At 45.0% G+C, this 22,223-nt stretch overlaps 1 protein-coding gene across 7 annotated transcripts in view; it reads left to right on the top strand.

Annotated features, from left to right (window-relative positions):
* The window catches only part of CLUAP1 (clusterin associated protein 1), a 71,070-nt gene extending 49,956 nt beyond the window's left edge, over positions 1-21,114 (top strand). For 6 of the 7 annotated variants that reach the window (XM_075436360.1, XM_075436356.1, XM_075436359.1 and 3 more), the window contains 4 exons: positions 6,886-6,993; positions 17,250-17,305; positions 19,596-19,649; positions 20,186-21,114. In XM_075436360.1, the coding sequence (XP_075292475.1) occupies positions 6,886-6,993; positions 17,250-17,305; positions 19,596-19,649; positions 20,186-20,332 (365 nt within the window). In that variant the 3' untranslated portion in view covers positions 20,333-21,114. The remainder of the gene's footprint in view (positions 1-6,885; positions 6,994-17,249; positions 17,306-19,595; positions 19,650-20,185) is intronic. The other variant, XM_075436361.1, reaches the window with a different exon arrangement.
* Positions 21,115-22,223: the final 1,109 nt, after the last annotated feature.

Genomic DNA, 22,223 nt, shown 5'->3' with positions numbered 1-22,223 from the left:
AGAAAATTTGTAAAACTGTTCAGTGTAATTCAGAAACACCTTGGTTCTTTTTTTTCTTTTGCTAGCATACATTGTACGTTGTCTTTTCTTTCTGACAGAGCATCCCCATAAAACCACTGCACTAAAAAAAAAGAAAAGCTAACACTGCGTTATATGAAAACCCATTCTTAAATTGTATAAAGATGTTGAACTCTGGATGCAGGTCGGGCTTTGAGTATTATTTACATGATGAAAATATATGCAATTAAATATTTGCAGCGGTACAGAAATGTTTTTTTGTGATGAGCGGTAAGTAAATAGCTGTTATTTTTGTAATCTTTATTTCACATGAGATGCTCTTAGAGAAACCAATATATGATGTGGTGTTTTTCACACAGCGTGCTGCCCTTGTGGCACATCCGAGGTTGGTGCAAAGTAACAAATGCCAGTTGACTGAAACCTGGGGCTTGGTTTCCTTGTGGTTAGTGGCACAGTGACTCTTAAAACATTATATTAGCCACTGCTTCAATAAGCACTGTGAAGGCTGTTGATAGAACTATTGTCAGGTGTAGGGTACATGGAGAGTTGCTCTGATAATGGTTTGGTGTGAGAGGAGAGGGCTAGAAAGGTCACTGACCGCAGCAGAAATTCAAGATGTTTTTCAGGTTCATCCAAGGTTGAAAGAACATGTTTGCTGAACAAAAAGTAACAAATGGAAATGTTTCTAGACTGAAATACGTTTTTTTTTTCAGCCTGACCAGCTGATTATATTTACAGATCTTTCTCACTTTTTTATGTGCTTTTTCACATGTGTTTTCTTACATTATAAGATTTTTGAAAATATGAAAATAAACCCGTTGAATTTTTCAAAATGTTTCCTGTATTTCTTTTGGGTAACGCTATGCCCAGGATTTTATTTCAGTTTGCAAAAGTATTTGCTGTAAAACTGCATTTTTCACTGACTATTCCGCTTTCTGGTGTGCCGCTCCAGTCAGCCCACCCTGCATACTCTTGCTTGGTCTGTAGAATGAACAAACATCCATGTTACACCGCATTTTGACGTTTGCACTACTTCAATAGTGTTCAGCAGATTAACTGATGCTCCTGAAGAGCTTCAGTTCTGCTCGGTTCACAACCAGAGTGTTTCCTTGGCCAGTTCTGCTTGCCGAGCTAACTCTTTCTTTCCTGACATCCAAGCAAAATGTGCTTAGCTCTGTCGTCTTGCTCAGTTAAACAGAGCAGATAGGTGTTGTGCTTTGGATAGCAAATCGCATGACGCTGTTGCAGTTTGGTGCTGCACTGAATCTCTTGTACCCTTTCTCCTCCAGAACTGATGCTTTAAAACCTGACAGCAGATAAACAAAAAGCCCTATTGCAACAACTGCGGCATTTGAAGTGCAGCAGTGAGTCGCTGGGTGATTCCCGCAGGGGCGAGATGCCTGGATGGTATTGCTAATGATCAGCGCTGTCTCCAGGCGGATGCTCAGACCATCCATCGTCTTGTAACAGACACTTGGAATTTGTCCACAATAGTCTTGTGTTTTGCCTGTTAAATAATTGCAAATTCTTGTTCTAATTTAATAGTACTTTGATGGATCCTTGGCTTTTAAGCTCATTAGAAATAGTTATGGTCACCGAATATGACCTCTCTATAAAATGGGCCAAAAAATACCTCAGCTACTTTATTCCTGTGCCAAAACTACAAATCCCAGTTTAAATGGAGCTTGTCATTAAGAGTTGTTTTTAATTAATTCAAGTGACAGAGACCTGTTACTTCCCTGGGCGCTGGTTAATCATCCTTACTGTTAAAAATGGGAGTTTGGATGCTGTAGCAAATGACCGTTTTAAAATGACCAAGCGAGGTAAGACCGTGCACTTAGACCTCTACAACCTGCTGGTTGGTGTTTGTTGGTGTGTTACTGCCCAGTTTTAGTATACGCAGGTCTGAACATGCAAGCTTTCTGCTGAAGTTAGTAGGAGCCACAGGGGCTTGGACCTTGATCAGTAGCTCTCAGTACCTCAGGATGAATTTATCTTAAAGATCAGTTTTGTGCTAAGGACAAAGGATGTTCCCTACTTTTAATATGTATTTATTTATATATCAAAGGATTTCTTCCTGTTCAAGTTGCAGAGCTGAGCGTGTGGAAGTATTCAGGCTGATGTACACAACTGGTGTCTCCGAGTTTGGTGAGACACGAGCATGGGTTTCGTAGAGCTGAGGCTTTCAAGTGGGTGCTGAACTTCACCCTCCCTTCAGTCACATTTAAATCCCAGTCCACTCCCTTCTTTTTTTTCTGTTCTACAATTTCATGGTATTTGTTAAAGGGATTTTATATTGGATCAAGTGGCTGTCAGTTGCCCACTTGATTGTCTCATGATGTTTTTTCACCAGAATCAACATCCTGCTGAATCCAGTAATTGCTGTGGAGCCAGTGCCTGTGTTTTCAAAGCAGTGATTTTATTATGAAATTGAACATGCTAAACAACACTTACATCTAATTCTAAAGCATATCAATAAACTGTACCCATTGTGCTCATTATCTTCACCACAGTACTTTCTTATTTTACAGTTGGATATGTTTACTTGAATATTTATGCGTACTAACAAATCTGTAATTAAATCACTGGTAAGTTATTAAATCATGCTGTTTTTCCTTCAAGCATTGCAAATTACCAAAAATTAAATCATTTAAATGTAGTATTATCAGTCCAGGTATCTGTTCTGGCTTTTTCTGGAAACAGTAGGTGTGCTTTGGAACAAATAATGCATCTTCTGAGAGCAGTGTTTTTCAGTTGTAACTAGGGGGTACCGGACTGCTTTAAAGAAGACTCATTTAGTTGACTGAAACCCACCTTTATAAAATGGAAATGTTGAAATGTAAAGCAAGTGGAGTTCGAAATCCCAGTATATTCCCTCTCAGGTAGTCGGATATTTTGCCAGTATTCATTGTGCAGTGGAGTAACTCACAGCAGTGGGGGAATGGGCCAAACACAGTTCTGTTGATTACCTTTTCGTAGTGAAAATACAGGAGCTTGTTAAAATACCAGCCTTAAGTTCAGCTAAGTTGGCCTAAATTTGGGCACGTGGATTGCTGAATAGCAGTTTGTTGTGAAAAGTCAAATAATCTTCCTGTAAACCCATGCAAATCTCCTAAGCCAGCTCCATTAGAATGTGTTCTGTACTCCATGTACTAGTACGTGAGAATTTGTAGTAGTATGCTTTATTATCGTCATTGATTTATGCTATACTAAGAAAAATCTGCATTTTCTACATTAAAAATGTTCCTTGTCTCCCTGGAATTGATGCATTGTAATTTCTGTTATGCAGTATTACAGATGTAGTTGTGACTTCTCTGAGGGCAACAAGTAGTTTCTTTCTGTATGCTGTTAAATGGAACTTTCTGAATTGTTGTCTTTTATGAATACCAAGCATATTTTGTTGAAAACTGGACCCACTGGGCATGTACAGTGAGGAATGTAGGATGGTGAAACGCTGAAGTGCTGTAGCTAGGACAGGTTACACACAGCGTTGGACTAGTCTGCCGTTTAATGCTGCTGAGAAGCCTGTACTCAGCTTCTCTTTATCTTGTGTATTTAAATTAATTTTCAGCAATGTGCTCTGCTTCCGTGTCCTTGGGATTTTGGCTCAGCACGATTCTGCTCAGCTGATGATAGCTCGGATTGTATACTGCACAGAGCAAGGTTTGGTGACAGCAGCCATTGAGCTGGGTTAGAGCAATACAGTTATTTTTTTGTAAGTGAAAAAGCTGCTCGATGTCTTTCCAAGTGGTGGGCTGGAGGCTTGGAGGCAGAAATCTTAACGTTGCTGAATTTGCATTTCCAGCTGTCACTTTCCTGATGCTCTGGCGTGCGTTCACTGTACTGACCTGTGTGTTGGGCTATGGGCATCAGAATTCCAGCTAGACTATTCAAAGAAAATCCAGACTCTCACCATAGATCCGTAACAAGATTTGTTTCAAAGTCATACCTCAGTAGGAAAAGTGATACACTGTGCTTATACACTGATAATTCCCCTGATGAATCTTCTCTTCATTTGTATTGGAGGGTAATCAGGATTTTTAAAAGCGTAAATGAAAGTTATGCATAGAGTTGCTACTGGCTTGGCTTGTCAAGCACCCTTTAAAGGACAAGAGGTGGAGCTGGGGAGCACGGCATGCTTTCCTGGGGCTCGCCAGAGGTATTCCGTGGCATCCTCGCGTGGGCTTCGTCACTGACAGGCGAGAGTTACGTCAACTGAGTTAGTGGGGGAGAAGGATAAAAGAAATAGCGTGAGAAAGAGGGGACTGAGAATAGTGACGAACCTGAGGGAAGGGCCATGGGGGAAAAGAGCTGCGTTTAAACCATTTCTTTCATAAAGCAGCAGCTTGGGGCCCTCCAGCCTCCAATCACTTCTGTTGCAAGGCACTTACTCGCCGTGGGATCTTCCTGCAAGTCCCACTTTCCAACAGAAAGATACGGTGGGGAATTATATGATGAAATGAGCTTCCTTTTTGCGGGTTGAAATGGGTCAGAAATGGCTGGAGTGCGCTACAGGGAGCTGGAAGGGTTCACGTGGTTCAGGCGAGCACTAAACCGTCGGCGTGGGTGGGTAGGAAAGGGCACTGCTCTGTGCAGCGGAAGGACGACGGCAAATTCATTCCTGTTTGTTACTGTCTTCTTAACGCGGCTTTGTCCCAAGGGTTATATATTTCACACGTTATATGTGAGAGTCTGTTACCACAAAAGGTTTTTTTTTTTTTTAAAAAAAAAGGTTTCCATAAAAGCAAAATGTAAAACTTAAGCCCCACGTTGTTACAGCCATGCCCCCAACCAGAGCAGAACCGCGTCGCTGTGCCTCTCTGCGAGTCCTGTCCCCAAAGTGGTGTTAGCTGGGCTTACCATTTCGGGCTGTCAGTGGAGGGCTTTGGCTCCATTAGTCACCATCTCAGCTGGCAGCTCACGCTCAGCGGATCCCAGCGAGAAGCAGAAAGTGCTAATGGGGATGAAGTAGAAGTGTTTTGTCAAAGTAAGCATAAGGGCTCTCTGCAGCATCCTCAGCTCTGGCCAGCAGTGCTGCGTAACAGGAGCCCAAATAACAAAACCTGAAAGGGAGGAATTGCTGCTCAAAAAGAAAAAGGAAAAAAAAAAAACCCACAAAATAAGAAGGAGGGCATTTTAGTAGTAGCAGTGAGTCATCACAGATGAGAGAGTCTCACTGTTTAACATACAGAGCACTAACCTGAATCCTTTATTTAGGCTCCATGTGGCTTTTCCCAAAGAGTTTGCCTGGGTAAGGACTGAACAAAACCTCACTTTCCTGAATACCAGGTAAACAGAAACAGTATTCAGGTCACACAGCAATGAGTGATTCCTTCACTTACCAAAGAAGAAAGTGCAACACAAATAGAAAATGTAGTTAACATTACTGGAGCCTCGTAATCTTACCAGGGTATCAAATATATCCCTTGCTGTTATATTTTGTCATTAACTTAATATTGCAGTAAAAAAGATTGTGGAATAATGTCTAATATTTGTGTATTGTCCAATAATTAAATATTGCAAAGACGTGTCAGCTCATTACTAATCATAATTAAAGTAGTTATTTCCATTTTCAGCTCAGACATGTGTGTAATTAAATGTACCTGGGAAAGAATTGCCTGTTTTCTCTAAATAATTAACAGCTATTGCTGCTGTGCTAGGTACTGACCTCACACCGGGGTCCTGCTGGGTTTCTTAGAGCACGGCTGATTCCATAAGCTGCTGGAGGCAGGCCACCACACAGCATCTGAGCTGCGGGATCAGCTGGTGTGGAGGGGCTCATCCCTACACAAGTGAGAAGCGTTTGTAAGATGATAGGAGCTGAGGATCTGGCTCATTGATGGAGTGTTTGAAGAGGGAAGTAAATAATCACACGCAGGCAGTAGGTGGAAAGCAGAGCTTGGCCTTAGTGAGGCAAGGAGCTTGCACAAGCAGGCTGGCATGAACAAGGAGAGGGGGAAAAAGCTCATGGGATAGAAGAGGACTTAAATGGAGCAGAGCCTGCTCCAAACTTTCCACACACTTCTGCACCAGCTTTCCACCTGCTGTTTTGCTTCAGAACAGGCTCAGAGGAGAATCAGTGTGGTTGACCATGCATGTGAACCTCAAGGTAGGGCTCATACAGCTGACATGGAGGACAGTCTGCCCTTTTATTTCCAGGCACTTCTAAGTATCTGAAGGCTTTTGTCATCCTGTCAAACATCTGAAGGATGATTTAATCTAAGCCCTTTAGGTTTGTTCCAATTTGGTGACTGGGGAACTGGGAATAACAGACTAAGTAGACTTTATTTTGGCTAGGAGGAAGAAAACAAAGGCAGATTATGAAAGTATTGGAAGAAGGTCCTGCATCTTGGGAAGCTTGCTTGTTTGTCTGTCCAGGAATCTTGGGTTTAGCTGTAACTGCTCATAGTGCTTTTCTAACCTGTGATTAAATGAAAGGCAAAGGGATGTTGCTTATGTCAGGGTAAAAGACTAGGAGATGTATTAATGAGCCTACATTTTCCAAATGCTTTTAAAATATTTTTATCTTTAAATCAGTTGCTGAGATAACACCTTCTGACTGTACATATGCTTCATACCCAGAGAGTGTATTTAGAGCAGTGCCTTTATGGTACAATCTGAGGATTGTCCGAAGACAATTGTTTATGTTGTATGCATCTTTGGCACTTAGGTGTAGAAGAACGCCTTCCTTAGAATGTGGACATTGGGTGTTTCCCTGTGCTTGTCAGCAGAGCTAATGCTCTGTCTGCAGCTGTATTTTTAACTGAACAAAGGTAGAGACTGCTAGCACCTCTTACTTCCAGCTCCTATTCTGAGTTGTGGGTTGGCTTGAGTGGTATTTATCAACTGCTTTTTTTTTTTAACCAGATAATGATGATTCCGATGTAGAGATTCAAGAGGATGAAGAATCCGATAGTGAATTGGAAGACAGGCAGATCATGAAGCAGCGCACCACCATGGAAGCACTACTGCAAGGTATCTTAACCTTTCCTTGGTTGCCTTTATTCGAAGGGCATTCTGGAATTATCTGAGTAACCTTAAATGTAAGAAGACCCTGTTATCATTGAAGCACATTGGCACTGCTCAGTTCTTGTGAGCTGTAAGGGGATAGTGTCTTGTGGAAAAACCATAGTGCTTTCAGGGAAGCAAATGAAGGATTATTTACTGAAACAAGTACTGTGCGAGGAAAATTCTTCCTTGGTATTGCTTTGCGGATTCTGAAGTAGCTTTATACAAAGCCTTAGAAAAGTAGTGCTATTTCTTATTGCAAAGCATTTGTTTCCCTTTAGCTTCTGACACTCATTCTAATAGGGTCTTCTTCAAAAGGAGACCTACAGCGAGTCCATAAAGCCACCTGTACCGACACAGTCACGGGTGCAACACACCTGAGTTATTTCTTTCGGGGAAGGATGTCTGGCTTCTGCTGCTGTTTATGTGGAGTGGAGCTGCAGCCTCTGGCTGCTGATTCCACCAGGGCCCTGGTCAGAAGCAGCTCAGAGAAATTACTGTCTGAGGGTCTGTGTTTCACTTAAGTGAGAAAAGAAACATTCTGCTTGGTCTGTAGTCAAGCAAAATGAAACTAAAAAATTAGGTTAGTTCTCCGTGGCATTCTTGTTAGTGATGAGTGATTCTGAGCATCAGCTAAAGCCTCTCTGGGATCTAGATGAAGTGCCCATGTGGGTAATTTCATGTGCCACTACTTCTGCTGGAAACTGTTACTTAGATAAACTGCAAGTACGTGGTTTTTCAGAGTTGAATTCTGCTCTCCCCTCTCAGACTGAGACCAGAGCAAGAAGCTGACATTCTCAAGTCAAAATATTCAAGCATTTTTATCTTCAGTTCCTCTGTTTTTCATAAAACTTGAAAATTCTTGAAAAGTGCTAGAAACGCTAATATTCACCAAGAATTTTTACTTTGCAGTTTCTCAAGGAAAGGTTTGTATGTGATTTTTAGAGCTTTGGAGGTGATCGCAGCTGTCTGATGCCTCATCTCAGAGGACATCATAACCTAGTGATACAGGTACTGGCTGTGGCCAGAGCCAGCTATTAGTATCAGTTTTAGGAGCAAAAAGGTTTATTATAAAAGTTATAGATTTTGTTGCAAGTAGAATGTTTTCTAGGAAGAGCTGTTTTATAATTAATTACACTTACTGGAGACTCCACATTAGCTTGTCGTACCTAAAGCAAACAGTTCAAATCCCTGAGATGTTTTCTCTGCCATGCTGTTTAGATTGTTTTCTGCACTTTTGTAGGTCTCTTCCTGGTGTTTAGTAAACTACTTCTGGCAGATAATTACCCTCTGACTTTGCATACTCTGAGCATGCTGTCTGCTGTCTACACAGTCACACTCCCAGTCTTTACTCTCCTGATCTCTGTGTAAGTTGGAAGCCTCCCTTAGCGCTCTGTCCTCTTTTTGCCTTTCACCTGCTGTGAACTACTGAAGCAGCTCCAGGTATGTTAGATGGCTTCTGAGATGCTTTTCCTGCAGGTCCTCCAGAAGGAGTGAGGAGTGAGGTTGTATTCCCCCATTCTAACTGGCAGCACTTCAGTCCTGCAGTGATCCAGTGCAATCTCTGCTGGCAGAGATGGATACAAACATTGTTCAACTAAGGGAAGGATTGTTGGCTCACTTTTCTGCTTTACTAAGGTTACTCATCATCACCTTGGGCAAGTCGCCTAGTCGCTCTAGCTGTAGCTACACTGTGAGATTAACAGTGAGTTCTCTGTCCCTACGGCTGGCTTTGGTTCAAAATGCTTGTGCTTTTTGTTTAGGAAAACTCAGCCTTAGGATATCTCTGCTGCTAGTGTTAGAGTGAGCTCGCTCAGTCCTGCCCATTCGTATCTCTCCAGAACGTAGGATCAAAAGCTTGGACTGCATCAAGACACCAGTCAAGCCAAAGGTTTCCCTCAGGAGCTCCAGCCTGATCCAAAGTGCCTGCTTAGGCGACAAGCAATGCTCGCGCTGAGAACAGGCTCAGCTCTGCACCTCTCCACCTTTGTAAACGGGCCTCTTTGGTTCAGGTCCCTCATCAATAGTGAGGTTCCATGTTTGACTGTGTGACCCTCACCAGCTGAAGTGCTGGAGACACGTCAGGACCTGAGATTAATGTCAGGTGCATCAGCTTCTATAGAAAATAAGGCCTGAACACTCACTGTCTGTTTGTCATTAAACACACCAAGAATATGCACATGTTCTTCAGCACAGGTGGTTTGTTTTTAAAATATACTTAATTATTAAGGCAGCATAACAAGAATATTATTTGTATTAATTACTGCTTTTTTTTCCCTTGACTCAATTCAAGATATTTCAACCACTTTCTTTCGAAGCTTTGTGCCTTCTTACCTGGTGGGCCTTCTGGGCCATGTTTGCTCTCAAACTAAGAAGAAATGGTCTGCTGTGGTTAGTTCACATTCAGTTTCACATCTCTAATTTCCAGGTTATTAGTATTGTAAGGTAAGACTTCCTCCCTATGTCTGTAATAGGTAGGCAGTGTGTTTTGTCATTATAGAGGCAAGATTCTCGGGGAGAGACAATCTCTCCTAGTAGGCCACTTGGTATAATTGAGAAAAATCAACACACTTTCACCCATGAGTCCCTTCATCGGGTTGTCTAGATGCAGCAAAATTCAAATTAAATGCAGCTTTGACAATATTGCTTCTGGTTTTATTCCTTTAGCCAATTAAAAGACTTGAAGGTATAGAGTTTAATATCCCATGGAGCAGACAAGAGTGTTAGCTGGCGGAGATATGACAGTCTGCCAGCTCCTGTGGTACAGAGAGAAAATCGAACCCTTATTGCTCTTGTACAAGGAGGAATCGGCAGTAACAGGTTAGGAAGGAAGCTGTAATGAGCTGTGGAGCTTGTATCTCTGCTGAGTTCAATGCTTCTGCTTCAGTAATACAGCAAACCCAGCTTTAGGAAGCCAGGAAGGTTTCTGTACAGGGAAGGAGCAGGCATGGGGGTGAAAATAAATGGCTAGGAAGATAGTCGCCAAACTAACAGATGCTGGCTTGCTGGGTTTGTGGAACTACAACCTGTTTTGTTATTACAACGTCAGAATTACAGGCAAGTCTCCTTCATGGGGCTGCTTATAATAAATCCACACGTCACTAATCATTTGCTTTTGTGACTAAGAGAATACATTGATTTATCGGCTGGAACTTTTAATAAGAACATTGTCAAAGTGAATAAAAATTCACAATCACTTTTATTGTGTCTGGCAATAGATCAGTGAAGCTGTTACACAAATAAAGTAGATGCATGGACTTCCCTGCAGTCGAACCGTGATTTAGTGATGGCATTTGGATTAAGACTCTGTTTTGTCAGAGAAACAAAGAAAAAGAAATTCTTGCCATGCTGAAGGTCTTAACTGTCTGCAGTGCAGAGAAACCTCTTGCCTGAAACAGGCCATAAACCAGCAGTTTGCAGCAGGACGGTTGTTCTTGTGCAGATCGGGTGGACATGGGAGCGAAGAATGCAAAGCCTTCTCCTAGGAATGCAGAAGCTGCCGTGCCAGGTCAGGCATGAGGTCTGTCTGGCCTGGTCTCCTGTCTCCAGCACTGGCTGAAAGAAAATGCCTGGGGAAGACTGTAAGAACTTCCCTCGTTCCCTCCCGCTCTCAAACTGTTTCAACCCTCATCAGGAGTTCTGAGCTGGATGTGATTTCCATGAATTTAGTCTAACCCTCTGTAGATTTTTTTTTTTTTTTCCCCCTAAGAACCTTTCCAGCTTCCTCTTGAAGTAAAGTGGATTTTTTTCATCCGCACTATCAGAAGTGGCCGATTTTGAAGCGATGTATTTACACGTGCAGATCCATCCTCCCCATCTCATTTGGACCAGAGTTCTGAAATGCGTTTAGGAATCATGAGCAGATTCGGGATCTCTCCTCTTCCCAGCAGTAGCACTGGCTGATCAGGTAGGCAATGGCAGGCTGGCACACGCTGTGCTTGGAGCAGGGCAGGCAGTGGAAATGCTACTGAATGAAGCAAAAATGATCCGCGCTTGCAGAACTGTGGGTCTGTGCCTGTCTATAGTAAATCATCCTCTAAGGCACACTGCCAGGATGTTTCAGCTCCTGTAAACCAATTATCTGAATGCTTTAGCTCTTATGTTTCCTTTTGTAATGTTGGTGTTAAGGGGCTTTTTTGTCCTGTTCAGACCACAGAGAGCATTTTGCTACCAAGACAGTAACAACTTCAGCCCCATTTGGTCTTTATTGTAAGAAGAGAGCTTTATAAAACTCTGAATGTTTTTCAGCAAACAATCAGTCCAAAGTCAAACAGTGAGAGAGCAGATCTCTTGGAGCCTCTTACCTTCGCACAGCTGACCCAGAGGATTAATGTGGTAATGATGTGCTGGCAGCCAGGTTAGTGAGTGCACTTGCTGCTGAATGGATAAAATCTTTGCCTGTGAAAACCTACACTGTTTAACTGATCAGGAAGAAATATGCCTCTGGATGCAGCAGACGAGAATAAAGGGGTTTTATTAAGAAAGCAAAGTGTGCCTCATTGGAAGAAGTGTAACCAAATATGTGACAGTCAATCTGGAGGTGAGCTTGCGGGCAGACAGAGAGCGTGGTCCCATGTCTCCGTGGACATGGGCTGCTTTGCCAGCGCCAGCTGTTCCCGCGCCATAGCCAGGACCACGGGGATCCCCAGTCCTGCACAGATGCATCTCACAGAGGCAGCACACACAGAGCAGCACATACCCAAAGCGTGCTGCTGATGCTGTTGTGACAGGTACGTGGTGTTTTGAGATGACAGTGATGTTTAGCCTCCCTGTCTCAGTTTTCTTTTTAACTTTGAGCTTGTGATTATTAAGCAGTAGTTGGCTGGCAGACATGGGGAAGGGGCCAAAGGTACGCTGCGTGTTGGGGGGAAGGCTGCGGAGGCTGAGTTAGCCCTCATTTTTTGAGTCTTGTAGAGAGAATTGCAGCTTTGACATAGTAGCAAGAAATCTGCCCAGGAGAGCCTACGTAGTCCTGTTTCCAAATCCCTCCATATAGCATGCAAGCTGAAAAGTAGGGAAGTCCTGTTCTCAGTGGAAATGGTCAGACGCTGCTTGTGGAATTTCTCCCTCCAGCTCATGCCCATGTTCAGACTTCTGGTACTGAAATTCTGGACTGTTTTCCTTCCCTCTAACCTCCCCAGGTATGTAGAAGCCACAGGCGTGCCATCACCATGCAGGGGAGGGGAGGACTCAGTCAGGAAGGGGCAACAGCTGCCTATGCCTCCTGGGATGTCCTGTTCACACTGAGTTCCTGTGGCTGTCACCTGCCTAATTTTTTAGAAAGCATGTTAAGTATCTGGACTATTTCTTCCCTTCTCTCTGGTTCCTAAAGGAAATTACATCTCTGAGACAAAGACCAAGAAATGTATACAAGTGCATTTATCTTTACAAATACAAGATGATAACAAATCTGCAGGTTTTCTCAAAATGTTGCATTCTTCTCTGTTGGGGAAATGAGTCCTGATTAAAAAAAAAAAAACAAACAACAAAAAACATGCTGAAGCCCAGTGCAGTTGTCTAGGCATCTTTCAAATGCTGTGGGATGCCATCTCTGATCTCTCAGCTTCATCAGTAGGGACAGCTGCATCTTACTGGCGTGCAGCTTAGTGCAGAATTCTCCTCTTTGACTCTTCCCAAGTGATTCCCCCCAATCAGTCTGTTCAGAAACCCGTAAGAAACTGTGATCAGGTCTCCCCACTGCTGCAGTCAGAGTATGTGGAGTTTGTGTGGTTGAAAAACAGAAGAAAATGTCTCGTTCCGAGTCATGCCACACTTGATAATGAAAGTGCCACCAGGGAGGATTTGCCAAGGGGCTGTTGCACATGAAAACTTCAGCCAGAGACTCAAGAAACTGTCAGCATCCTCCTGATGTCCCAGCAGTTCCAGCATGGCAAGGCCTCTGTCTCAAAACACCAGGAATCTGCAGTTCACATACTCCATGGGGCGTGCGGGTACTCTGCATCTCGTGCTTTCAGAGGCCGAAATAGATTGTGATGTCTACACAGAAGGGAGAGCGATAGACTTGATGTGGCATCAAGCAGGCAGAGGTGATTCAGATGTGAACAGCAGCCAGGACACAGGCTCTGCTGGGCACTGAACTCTTCTTACCTCTCCTTTCTGTGTGGGATCAAAAATCTCCTCTAGCCAGGCTGCTCTCTTCCCGATGGTTCTTCATGAGCCCTGGTGTCTGCAGGCATCTTGTTGCATGTGTTTGCCTTGATGCAAAGTCTGTGAAGGAGATGAGTGGGACTGGATTTTGTACACACTGTGGTGGTGGCAGAGGGTGAAGGCTGAGGCACAAAGAATGGGTCTGGCAGGATGGTATTTGGCTGTGCATTAGCAGGATTAGAGTTCTTCTAGCTGTTTGATAATGTATGAAGTCAAGGGGAAAAATTTCACAAATGCATCTGCTCTCAGAGCATCTCAGAAGACTCTGCCAAACTGGTATTGCTCTCCATGAACTTTTAAAAATTACTTCCTTCCTTGTGAACTTCACAAAGTGCAATTTTATCCTGACTGGGTATGTGTACACGTGGCATATATGTGCTTTGTACGTGTAGTCCTTGTGACTGTGCTTCTGGAGTGAGTATGCTTTTCTAGTAAAGCAAAATAAGTTCTAATTGAAAACACTACACAAATAATTTTGGAGAGTCATATTAGTCTCTTCCTTGCCTCTTTAGGTCAAGCAGGAGGGAAAAAACAGTCAACACTAAGAGTTTGAGCCACTGGGTCTGACGGCCAGTGCTTGGAGGAAGCTACTCTGGGGAGGGGGGAAGTTGATACAGATGCTCCTCTCATTTTTTTGTATTTCTGTGTGGATCTCTGCCGATTCCTGCCCCCCACATAAAGAGTCTGTGAAGTCTTTAGTTTTGTGATATAGCAGCTGCTGGACAGTATTACCAGGCTCATGTGGCTGGGGAAAGGGGAGAAGCCAAGTATGTGTGGAAACACTGAAAAGGGGCTGTGCTTGGAATTCACAGAAATTAATTTGTCTTAACTTGAAATAGATCTTCCTCCCACCATCTCGGCATCTGCTCCTGGCAGAGCTGTCCTTTGCCCGCGTGTTTTGTGTCAGCAAATGTAAGTGCTCCCTGGGAGGGAGGAGGTGTTTCTGTACACGTTCAGCCTGTGTTATGGCCGTTGCCACACTGGACCTGGTGGAGAAGGAGGAGAGATTGTAGGTCTGAAATGTGGGATTGAGACAGGTGACTCACTTCGGAGCAAATTTCCTTTTCATGGAGAGTGTAAGAAATAGGAGTATGCTCATCCTGGGCAGCAGCCTGTAGTGTGCTTAATTAGTCATTGTGCTTTGGCAATGCTAGAAAATGCTGCTGAGATCAGGGCCTTGGGCTCACACTTAAGTACGCAGTGCCCAGAGGGCATGCAGATCAGAAAGACCAGGCAAAAGATTTATCCCAATTTTCTGTGTGCCGAGGTGATGTGGAGGGAGGGGAGGTGTCTTGTCTCAGCTCACGCTGTGAATTTGCATTAAGAGCTGGAGGCTGAACGCAGATCTCCAAACTGGGAGCAAAATGTTGCAGCTGGAAATCTACCTTCCCATCATGGTAGGTTGCCCTAACATCTCAGGTTAAGTGTCGCTTCTTGGATGTCAGACACAGGGTTAACAGATACCCACTGCTGGGCAAGAAGACCTAAATCATTCTAGTCCTGTGGATCCATTGTAGGCGGCTTCACGTGTTAGTACAGTGGCAAGCGTCACACGCAGAGGAAAAATGGCAAGTGCTCGCAGGCTTAAAATCGTGGATGCACGTTCACTTCTGCTCTTTGATAGCTCAGTGGCTATGAACTGTGGCGGTGCGCAGAGATTAGATTTGAATCCAAAGGTGCAGTGAATTACAGTCTGTTCATTACTAGCATTTTACCTAATTATCACTTTGTACAGCCTGTCCCAGCTGAATCCACATTATCTGTAAGTACACGTAACAGGCTCTTACCTGCTTGGAAGCTGCATGAGCCTCTGTGGCCAGAGCAGTGAGGCACTAATGCCACAGCAATCTGAGCCCAGCTAAACTGAACCCAGCAAATTTCAAGTGGCAAACACCCCTGTACCTGCCAGCTCTCCCTGTCCTGCGCAGACGACTCCTCTGTTTCCTGCCTCCCCCCCGGTACACATGGAAGTGCACCGCAGCCATCTGCTGCTCCTTGCTCCTACACATGGAAACTTGGGGGTTTACCATCTGAAAGTTAAAATAATGCTCATGCCTTTGTCCCAGAAGCTCTTCTACCGGTGTGGAAAATCTGCTTTGATGTGACAGCCTGAAGCTCCAAGCCCTCTGTATCCTGGGCTGTCTCCTGGGAGTGTCCCAGGGCCCTGCCACAGGACCTGGTCCTGCTAATCCCACAGTTCAAAGAGGTGCTCCTGGCTTAAACTGATGTAAGGATCAAAGTCTGAGCAGTACCTGGTTCTTGTCTTTTTCCAAATATAAGCAGTGATATGCCCATAAGATGTCCTTACTGTTTCCACTGATGGAAGAGCAGCATCCTGCAGACCTCTTAGCATTCTCTGAGCTCTTCCCTTGACATTTTTGAACCATCCTATTTCATCAGCTCTCCTTGTGATATTCTGATACTCTTTTATATTCAGCTTTATCTTATCAGTAGATTTTAGGAGTTCCCTGCTGCTTTCTCCTTTGAAGCAATAATTCCTTATCTAACACTTTATGCTGAGCCTTCTGTGTAGTAAAATTGCAGTTAAACTCTTGGAGCCATCTGTAGGCTGGGCAAAAAATGTGGTTCTGTGGTCATCTAATGATGTCAGTGGTAATTGTCTCTGAATTTACATAGTTTAGTCTAGAGTATATTAGAGCAAATGTCTCTAAAGCTTGAAGAGAGATCTTCTGTCCAGGAGTCTTATAATTCCATCTCAGCTGCCTTTGTTATCAATAACTAGACGGATAGAGGAGACCACTTTTATTTAAAGATGTAACATCCTTTAGATTACCTGCCTTGACACAGCAAGGTTTTTTTGGTAACTGCTGGCTGAGCTAGCCAGCTTTTTGCTACAACTAAGCCGAATCAGTCTGCAAAAGGGATGGAAGGGACCTGTCTTCCTTTGTACTTTGGGAGGTATAAAAGAGGTTTGACAGGATATATTTTAAAGTTGCTTTGTTTTCATGCTAAAAAAAACCAACCAGATTTTGTCTAGATTGGGAGAATCCATATTTGACATAGAGAAAACTAGTGATGACAGAAGATGAACGGGTGGTGAAGCGTGATGGTCACAGCAGGACTGTTACATAGGCATCCGGCTGGCGCCGAGTGACTTCTGGTGGCTGCAGGAAGCAGGGCTGAGTCACCCAGTCAGCCCACACACAGGATTTCCCCCGTCACAACTCTGCTGTACCCGTTCCTGGCACCTTCCAGGTTCGCTTCTAGCAAAGGAGACCGTGCTAGCACCTTCCCTGTTTCATATGGCCTCTACATAGCCAAAAGCAAGGTGTGAGTGTACTCTCCCTTTTCAGTGAACTCCCTGCAACCCTGAGATCTCCACCTCCCTCTTCAGACCTACACGTCCAACTTTCAGCAAGAAATTCCTGAGGTTTGCCTTGGCACTGCCTAGGATTCCTGTGAGATGTCAGTCCCTAGGGGAATATCAGAAAGATTCTGAGCATAGTGAGCTCTCTAAAGGATAGAAGGCTTGCCACGTGGAAAAGATGGGCTTTTGTGCAGAGGAAGGAATATGCCAGTTCACAGAATTGTTTAGGCTGGAAGGGACCTCTTGAGATCATCTAGTCCAGCACCTCTGCTCAAACCTCCTGTATGAGCAGGCTGTCCAGGACCACATCCAGTTGGGTTTTTGATATCTCCATGGACGGAGACTCCACAACTTCTCTTGGAAAGCTTGTTCCAGTGTTTGACCACCCTCACAGTAAAAAAAAAAAAAAAAAAAAAAAAAGTGGTTTCAGGTAGAATTTCCTGTTTCTAAATGTGTAATTACCTCTTGTCCTATCAGAACTGTCATACTGGCATAAGGTAGCTCTGGAAATACCATCCTGATTGAAATTGCTGTGGGCTTTACCATCTCCTACCTTCTCCTGACCTCTGAGGCTTAACAAGGGGGGTGACTTTACATGCATTGGCATCTCGTCCCTTCACTACCATTTGATTAGTCCTCTGAAAGTTAAATCCTGAACTGCATCTTTTAATCTCCCTTGGTGTTAACCATGAGCCAGACTTTATGGTGATTCTCTTTGCTCTTGCAGGAAGAGCTGGCGCACGGATTGTGGGAACAATGCAGGGTGGAGACACAGAGGACGATGTAAGTAACCATCCCACGTGCCTGCAGAGTTTCTCTGACAGTGCTTTAGAATGACAGCCCTCTCCTCAGCTAGAAAAGCACCGGTGTATCCGGTGAATCTTCATGCCCCGGGCCTGCTTTTCTCCTCCTTTCCTCCAGCTGGCTGCTTTCTCATCTGCACAGACACATATTTCCCTATTTTTCTTTTGCTCTTAGAGTCTCTGTGCACTGCCCTGTGCTTTGACTCCGTCTGCGGTGTATAACTAGCAGCTCATAGGCTGCAGGAATGCTGTTTTGTTGAGCTGTTGGGGCAGAGTGTTGGGAAGAGGGGCTCAGTGCAGTGTAGCAGGGGTGAGATGCAAGGATCTGAATCACCTGCATTGCTCTAAAATCACATTCCCTGGAGCCCCGAGTGGCCTGTACCAACACACAGCATCAGTCTTCCAGCTGATGGGACAGGGATGAGAGCTGAGCTGCGAGCTGTGCCTCTTGGGATCCCTGCCTTGCAGAGAAGGCTGTCCCATGGCTCCTGGCTTTGCATCTGGTTTCGGCTGACCTGATGAGCGGACAGTGGCTAACCAGGTACACACAGGTTTGTACAGCAGGCACCTGTTCTGACTGCTGTGCTCAGCCTTTGGCACATGTGGGCAATCTCTCTCTGCCTCTGGGCACTCGTAAGTGGTTACATCTGTACTAGGAAGCTGAAGCCAGCTGCTGTGGTGCAGTTTGCATCCATACAGTAAGCTCTCCCCTCATTCCAAAACGGTGCTTGCATCCAAGCTGCTGACCAGGAGTAATGTGGGGATGTCCTGTTCCCCAGGTGGTGCTGGAATATTGTTTTGGAGACTGCTAGTTCGCACAGGCCAGAAGTGTGCTAGGAAATGATACACACACTTATAAACCGTGATGACTGTGAACTTGTATTTGAACCTGTGCTGTCTAATAATATCCTAGTGTAGATGTAGCCTTTCTGTCTCGCTGTCCAGCAGACACCCCACCCAGGGCTACCTGTCCTGATGAGGAGGGCATGCTGGGATTTCTGGGCTCAGTAAGAAGCCCTGTGCTGCTGGGGGTTACCCATCTCTCTCAGTACTGCCCTGCCTTCTGCTGCCTTTGTGGCAGAGAAATTAAGCTGCTCTGAAACAAAGAATTTGCTTTTTGAGAAATCCCTTCACAAAAGCCGCTTACAGACACCAGACCCTGAGGGAGCAGGCTGGCTTGCATCAGGAAGCGGAGGTTAATGGGCAAGTTGTGAGCTAGCACGACTCCAGGGTCCCAAGAAGGTTTAAAATGGGGGGAAGTGGGTGGGGGAATGCACCTCTGTAGGACGTAAGAGTAGTAGGAAAGTCCCAATGTTTACCACCAGATCCCAAAGCCATGCGCCGTGGCTGTCTGACCCTGCTAGGTTAGCCATGCAAAGCTCTGGGCAGGTGATTTCTCCCCCAGGCAGTGCCAGAAGAGAGAAAATACCTTTGCTATTAAGTGTTCACTGCAGAGACCTGGAGGCACTGTAGTGATAAGGGAATTAAATCTCTTGCTAGAGGGGGATGAGCTGCCCTTCTTTCTGCCCATCCTCACCTTTTCTCTGGAAAGGAACTCGCAGACCATGCTCTGCTGTTTGCTTCTGCTGGACTGGATGTGGTTTAGGCTGTTTGTTGCCTTTTGGGAAATGATTTATGCCCAAACCAGTTTCTGGGTAGGGTCAGGAGTGCCAGTGCTGTAGGTGAAGACGTTGTAACCTTAGTCACGGTGCTGCCTGGTTTTGATTGACCATGTTCTTTCCAGATTTAGATAGTCATTCTCTGCAGTTTCTCTTTGCTTTGGACTTTCCTGTTAGCCACTTTCTCCCATGTCTCCCTGTTGGCACAGCCCCAGCATATCCAGGTGTGGAAGGCCAAGGCCTTCAGCCTCTTATGGCCCTCAACTGCCGCCACTTCAGTGGTCTCGTGGCTCTGCGCTCTTAGTGCAGCATCTCGGCAGGCACTAGGGCTGAGAGGCTTGCTTTGGAACCCCCCTGCAGGCATCTACGTGTCTGAGATCAGGGAAGGAAACTAATGAGGCCAGGTTGAACCCCTCAAAGAGTTGATCAGGTTGTGGAGCTGAGAAGAGAGCGGGCTTCAGCCTGCCCAAGAGCCAGCAGCTGTAGGCCCAGCCGCTGTCCTTTTGTGGTCTGGCACATGATGCCTGAGCTGTGCCTGGCTTTGCTGCCTTCTTCCCTTCTCCCATTCTGGTTACTTTCTCTTTTATGTTCTTGTACTTTCTTTTTTTTCCTGCTACGCCTCTCCTGTTCTTTCCACTCTGATTCTCCAAGGGGAGATCTGCCCCAGCACGGCCAGGCGTGCGCAAGATCATCACCAAGGCACAGGTGGGTTTCTCTCCTGTAGTTAATTTTTACGCCTTGATTCTTTGGTCTCGCAATAGGTATCGCTTTAAAGTTAAACACTGTGCAAGGTTTATAATGCCATAGGTTCAGCAGAAGTCAGGGAGTTCATTTTTGTCAGCCCCGTCAAGTGGAGAAGGAGGTTTGCAGTAAGTTGAATGGAGCAGCCACTGTCTAGCAAAGTGGGGAGCTGCTGGTGAAAGCCATGTGGGCCGTTAGCTCCCAGGGGCAGCTGAGCTCTGACCTTTCGTGATTTGGGCAGGCAGCAGCACAGCGGCCTGAGCTGAAAGAAAAGCTCTTGCAGAATCTGTTGCTGCTCCCCAGAGCGAGTCCAAATCTGGATCCATACCAGTCCAGACAAAGAGCCTTCCCTGTAGCCCCCAGATGTGTGATTGCACAGAGCACAGGGGAGGAAGCAATGTAACGTCAGCCAGCAGCACCATCCGTTACTTCTGAGCTGGCAAAGATGCTTTTCCATCTGAGGACTGAACTGACCATGAATTCTGTTTGTTTTCCTGCAGGAGGACTCAGGGGATAGTGAGATTGACCTGGATGAAGATGAGGAGGAGGATGATATGGAAGACGACAGCATGGAAATCTCCCCAAGCAAATCCAGTCACCGAGCAAGGAAGCCAGAGCCACTAGAGGAGAGTGATAATGACTTCTGACCCTTTAGTAGCAGGACCAGGAGGCATCTGAAAGTATCAACTTTGGAGAGCGCGCAGGCCGGGAACTAATATCTTACCATTTGAAAAGTGCTTGTCAGCATGAATTCAGGAGTCGGTAAATAATGTTCATTAAACTTGAAAATTAAATTCAGATTGCCAATCTTATGACTCGCAAAGCATGAGCAGTTTATCCGTAATGAGAATCACAGTAATGTGGAGTGCAGTTATTTCCATAATTGCATTAGAACTGGCCCTCATGCACTGCAGTGCCAGAAGTCGCACTCCAGTGAGCATCGTGTGCTTGATTTCCCTGCATTTTATTATGTCCAAACAGATTTTTTTGGCTTAATAAAACTGAATGAAAAGCTACTCTGGGAACACACAAATTAATTTTAAATCTGGCTTAAATCTATTTATCCTAAACATGTCCTTTACTTAATCAAGGGCTTGCCTCCACAAAGAGCAGCACCAGTTGCACGAAGGGAGTAGGAAACTAGTGAAGGGGTCCTCAAATACCACCTTCAGTGCGGCATCTCTTAGTATTTCGGCTGAGTCAGTGGGAATTGTTCTCAGACTTCCGTGGGCTGTGCTGGAGTGTGCTGAGAGCAGCTGTGCAAGACAGCACTGTAACTAAATCCGTATGAAATTAGCCCTTTAATTATACTGGTACTTCTGGGGCGGACTGAGATTTAGGCACTCAAATGGGCCAAAAGTTGGGCTTTTGTTCAGCAAGTTATATTGATGCCATCAATAAAAGTGTATTCAGGTGAATGCAGAAGGTGGAGGTTGTGTAGTGTGTGGTCTCTTTGCTTTTTGCTCTGCCTTAGCATTGTAGTTGTCTTCATGGGAGCAGAAATCAGTGCTTGATCAAAAGAGTTCATTTGATGTGTGTTCATTAGGGCAGAGGAGAGCCCAGGCTGTTCTCCAGTCCTTCCCTGTTTTTCATCAGCAAAGTACTTTGGTTTTGCCCCCGTCTCAAATCTAGAGTCGGGTCCCACCCCTCCATTATTGTGCTGAAGGAAGGAATACATGTGAGTTACTTGAAAACCCAAGAGCTTTTTCACCTCTGCGTGTCTCTGGCTCAAAGGGTGGGACCTTCACAACCAAGGCAGTTACCCATCAGCAGAGCTCAGAGCTTGAAATGTCACATCAAGGTGGCACAAAAGTTTACAGGTAAATACAACCCAGTTTTTGTGTAGTGATGGGACACGTGGGTGCAGTGATGTACTGAAATGTGCGCAGTCGTACAGGCTTGAGCTGAACTGGCTGACAGTTAGGACGCTTCTTGCACACTATGAAGTTATTTGGTGTTTTTCACCTCCCTTCAAAGCAGGCAGACACAGAAGACGGTGTTCTTAGTGCTGGGGGCCTGCTGCAAAGCCACGAAGGTGGTCCGGTGCCAGCCAGTGAGAAAGTGCGTGTGCTCACCGCATCCCTCTCCCAAGGGATGAGAACATCCTCATTTTAGGGCCTGTTTTTAAAACATTTTTCTATGTTATGCAGGGAATCTGTTCTGGTCCTCCCTGCGTGCTGAGATATATCCAGCCCATGAGACAAATTTCCCATGAGACTGGGCCTAGTCTCTGAGTCTGGGCTGCGGTTTCAGTGTTACAGTTTTCTATGTTATTTCCTATATTGTAGGCTGAAATGGAAAGCTGACTTAATGCCTTGTGTGCACAGAAGCAGAGCCCCTGCAGGCAGCACTGCTACCTACCCCTTTAGCGCAGCCAGACAGCTTTTAGGGCAGCCGTGCTTTGTGTTGCAGCTTCTCATACCCGGTGCCAGTGGAAATGCACTCTCCAAGCACTGGATGCTTTCAGCTCAGAAGTGTTTGTTTACAGCTAGGTATGTGCATATCTGGACAGATGATTAAATATGTTTCAAATTGTTG

This window comes from Opisthocomus hoazin, chromosome 15 (genome assembly GCF_030867145.1).
Source record: "Opisthocomus hoazin isolate bOpiHoa1 chromosome 15, bOpiHoa1.hap1, whole genome shotgun sequence".
Lineage (NCBI taxonomy): Eukaryota > Metazoa > Chordata > Aves > Opisthocomiformes > Opisthocomidae > Opisthocomus > Opisthocomus hoazin.
The sequence above is the reverse complement of the archived record's forward strand: the minus strand, read 5'-3'. Positions and strand labels throughout refer to the sequence as shown.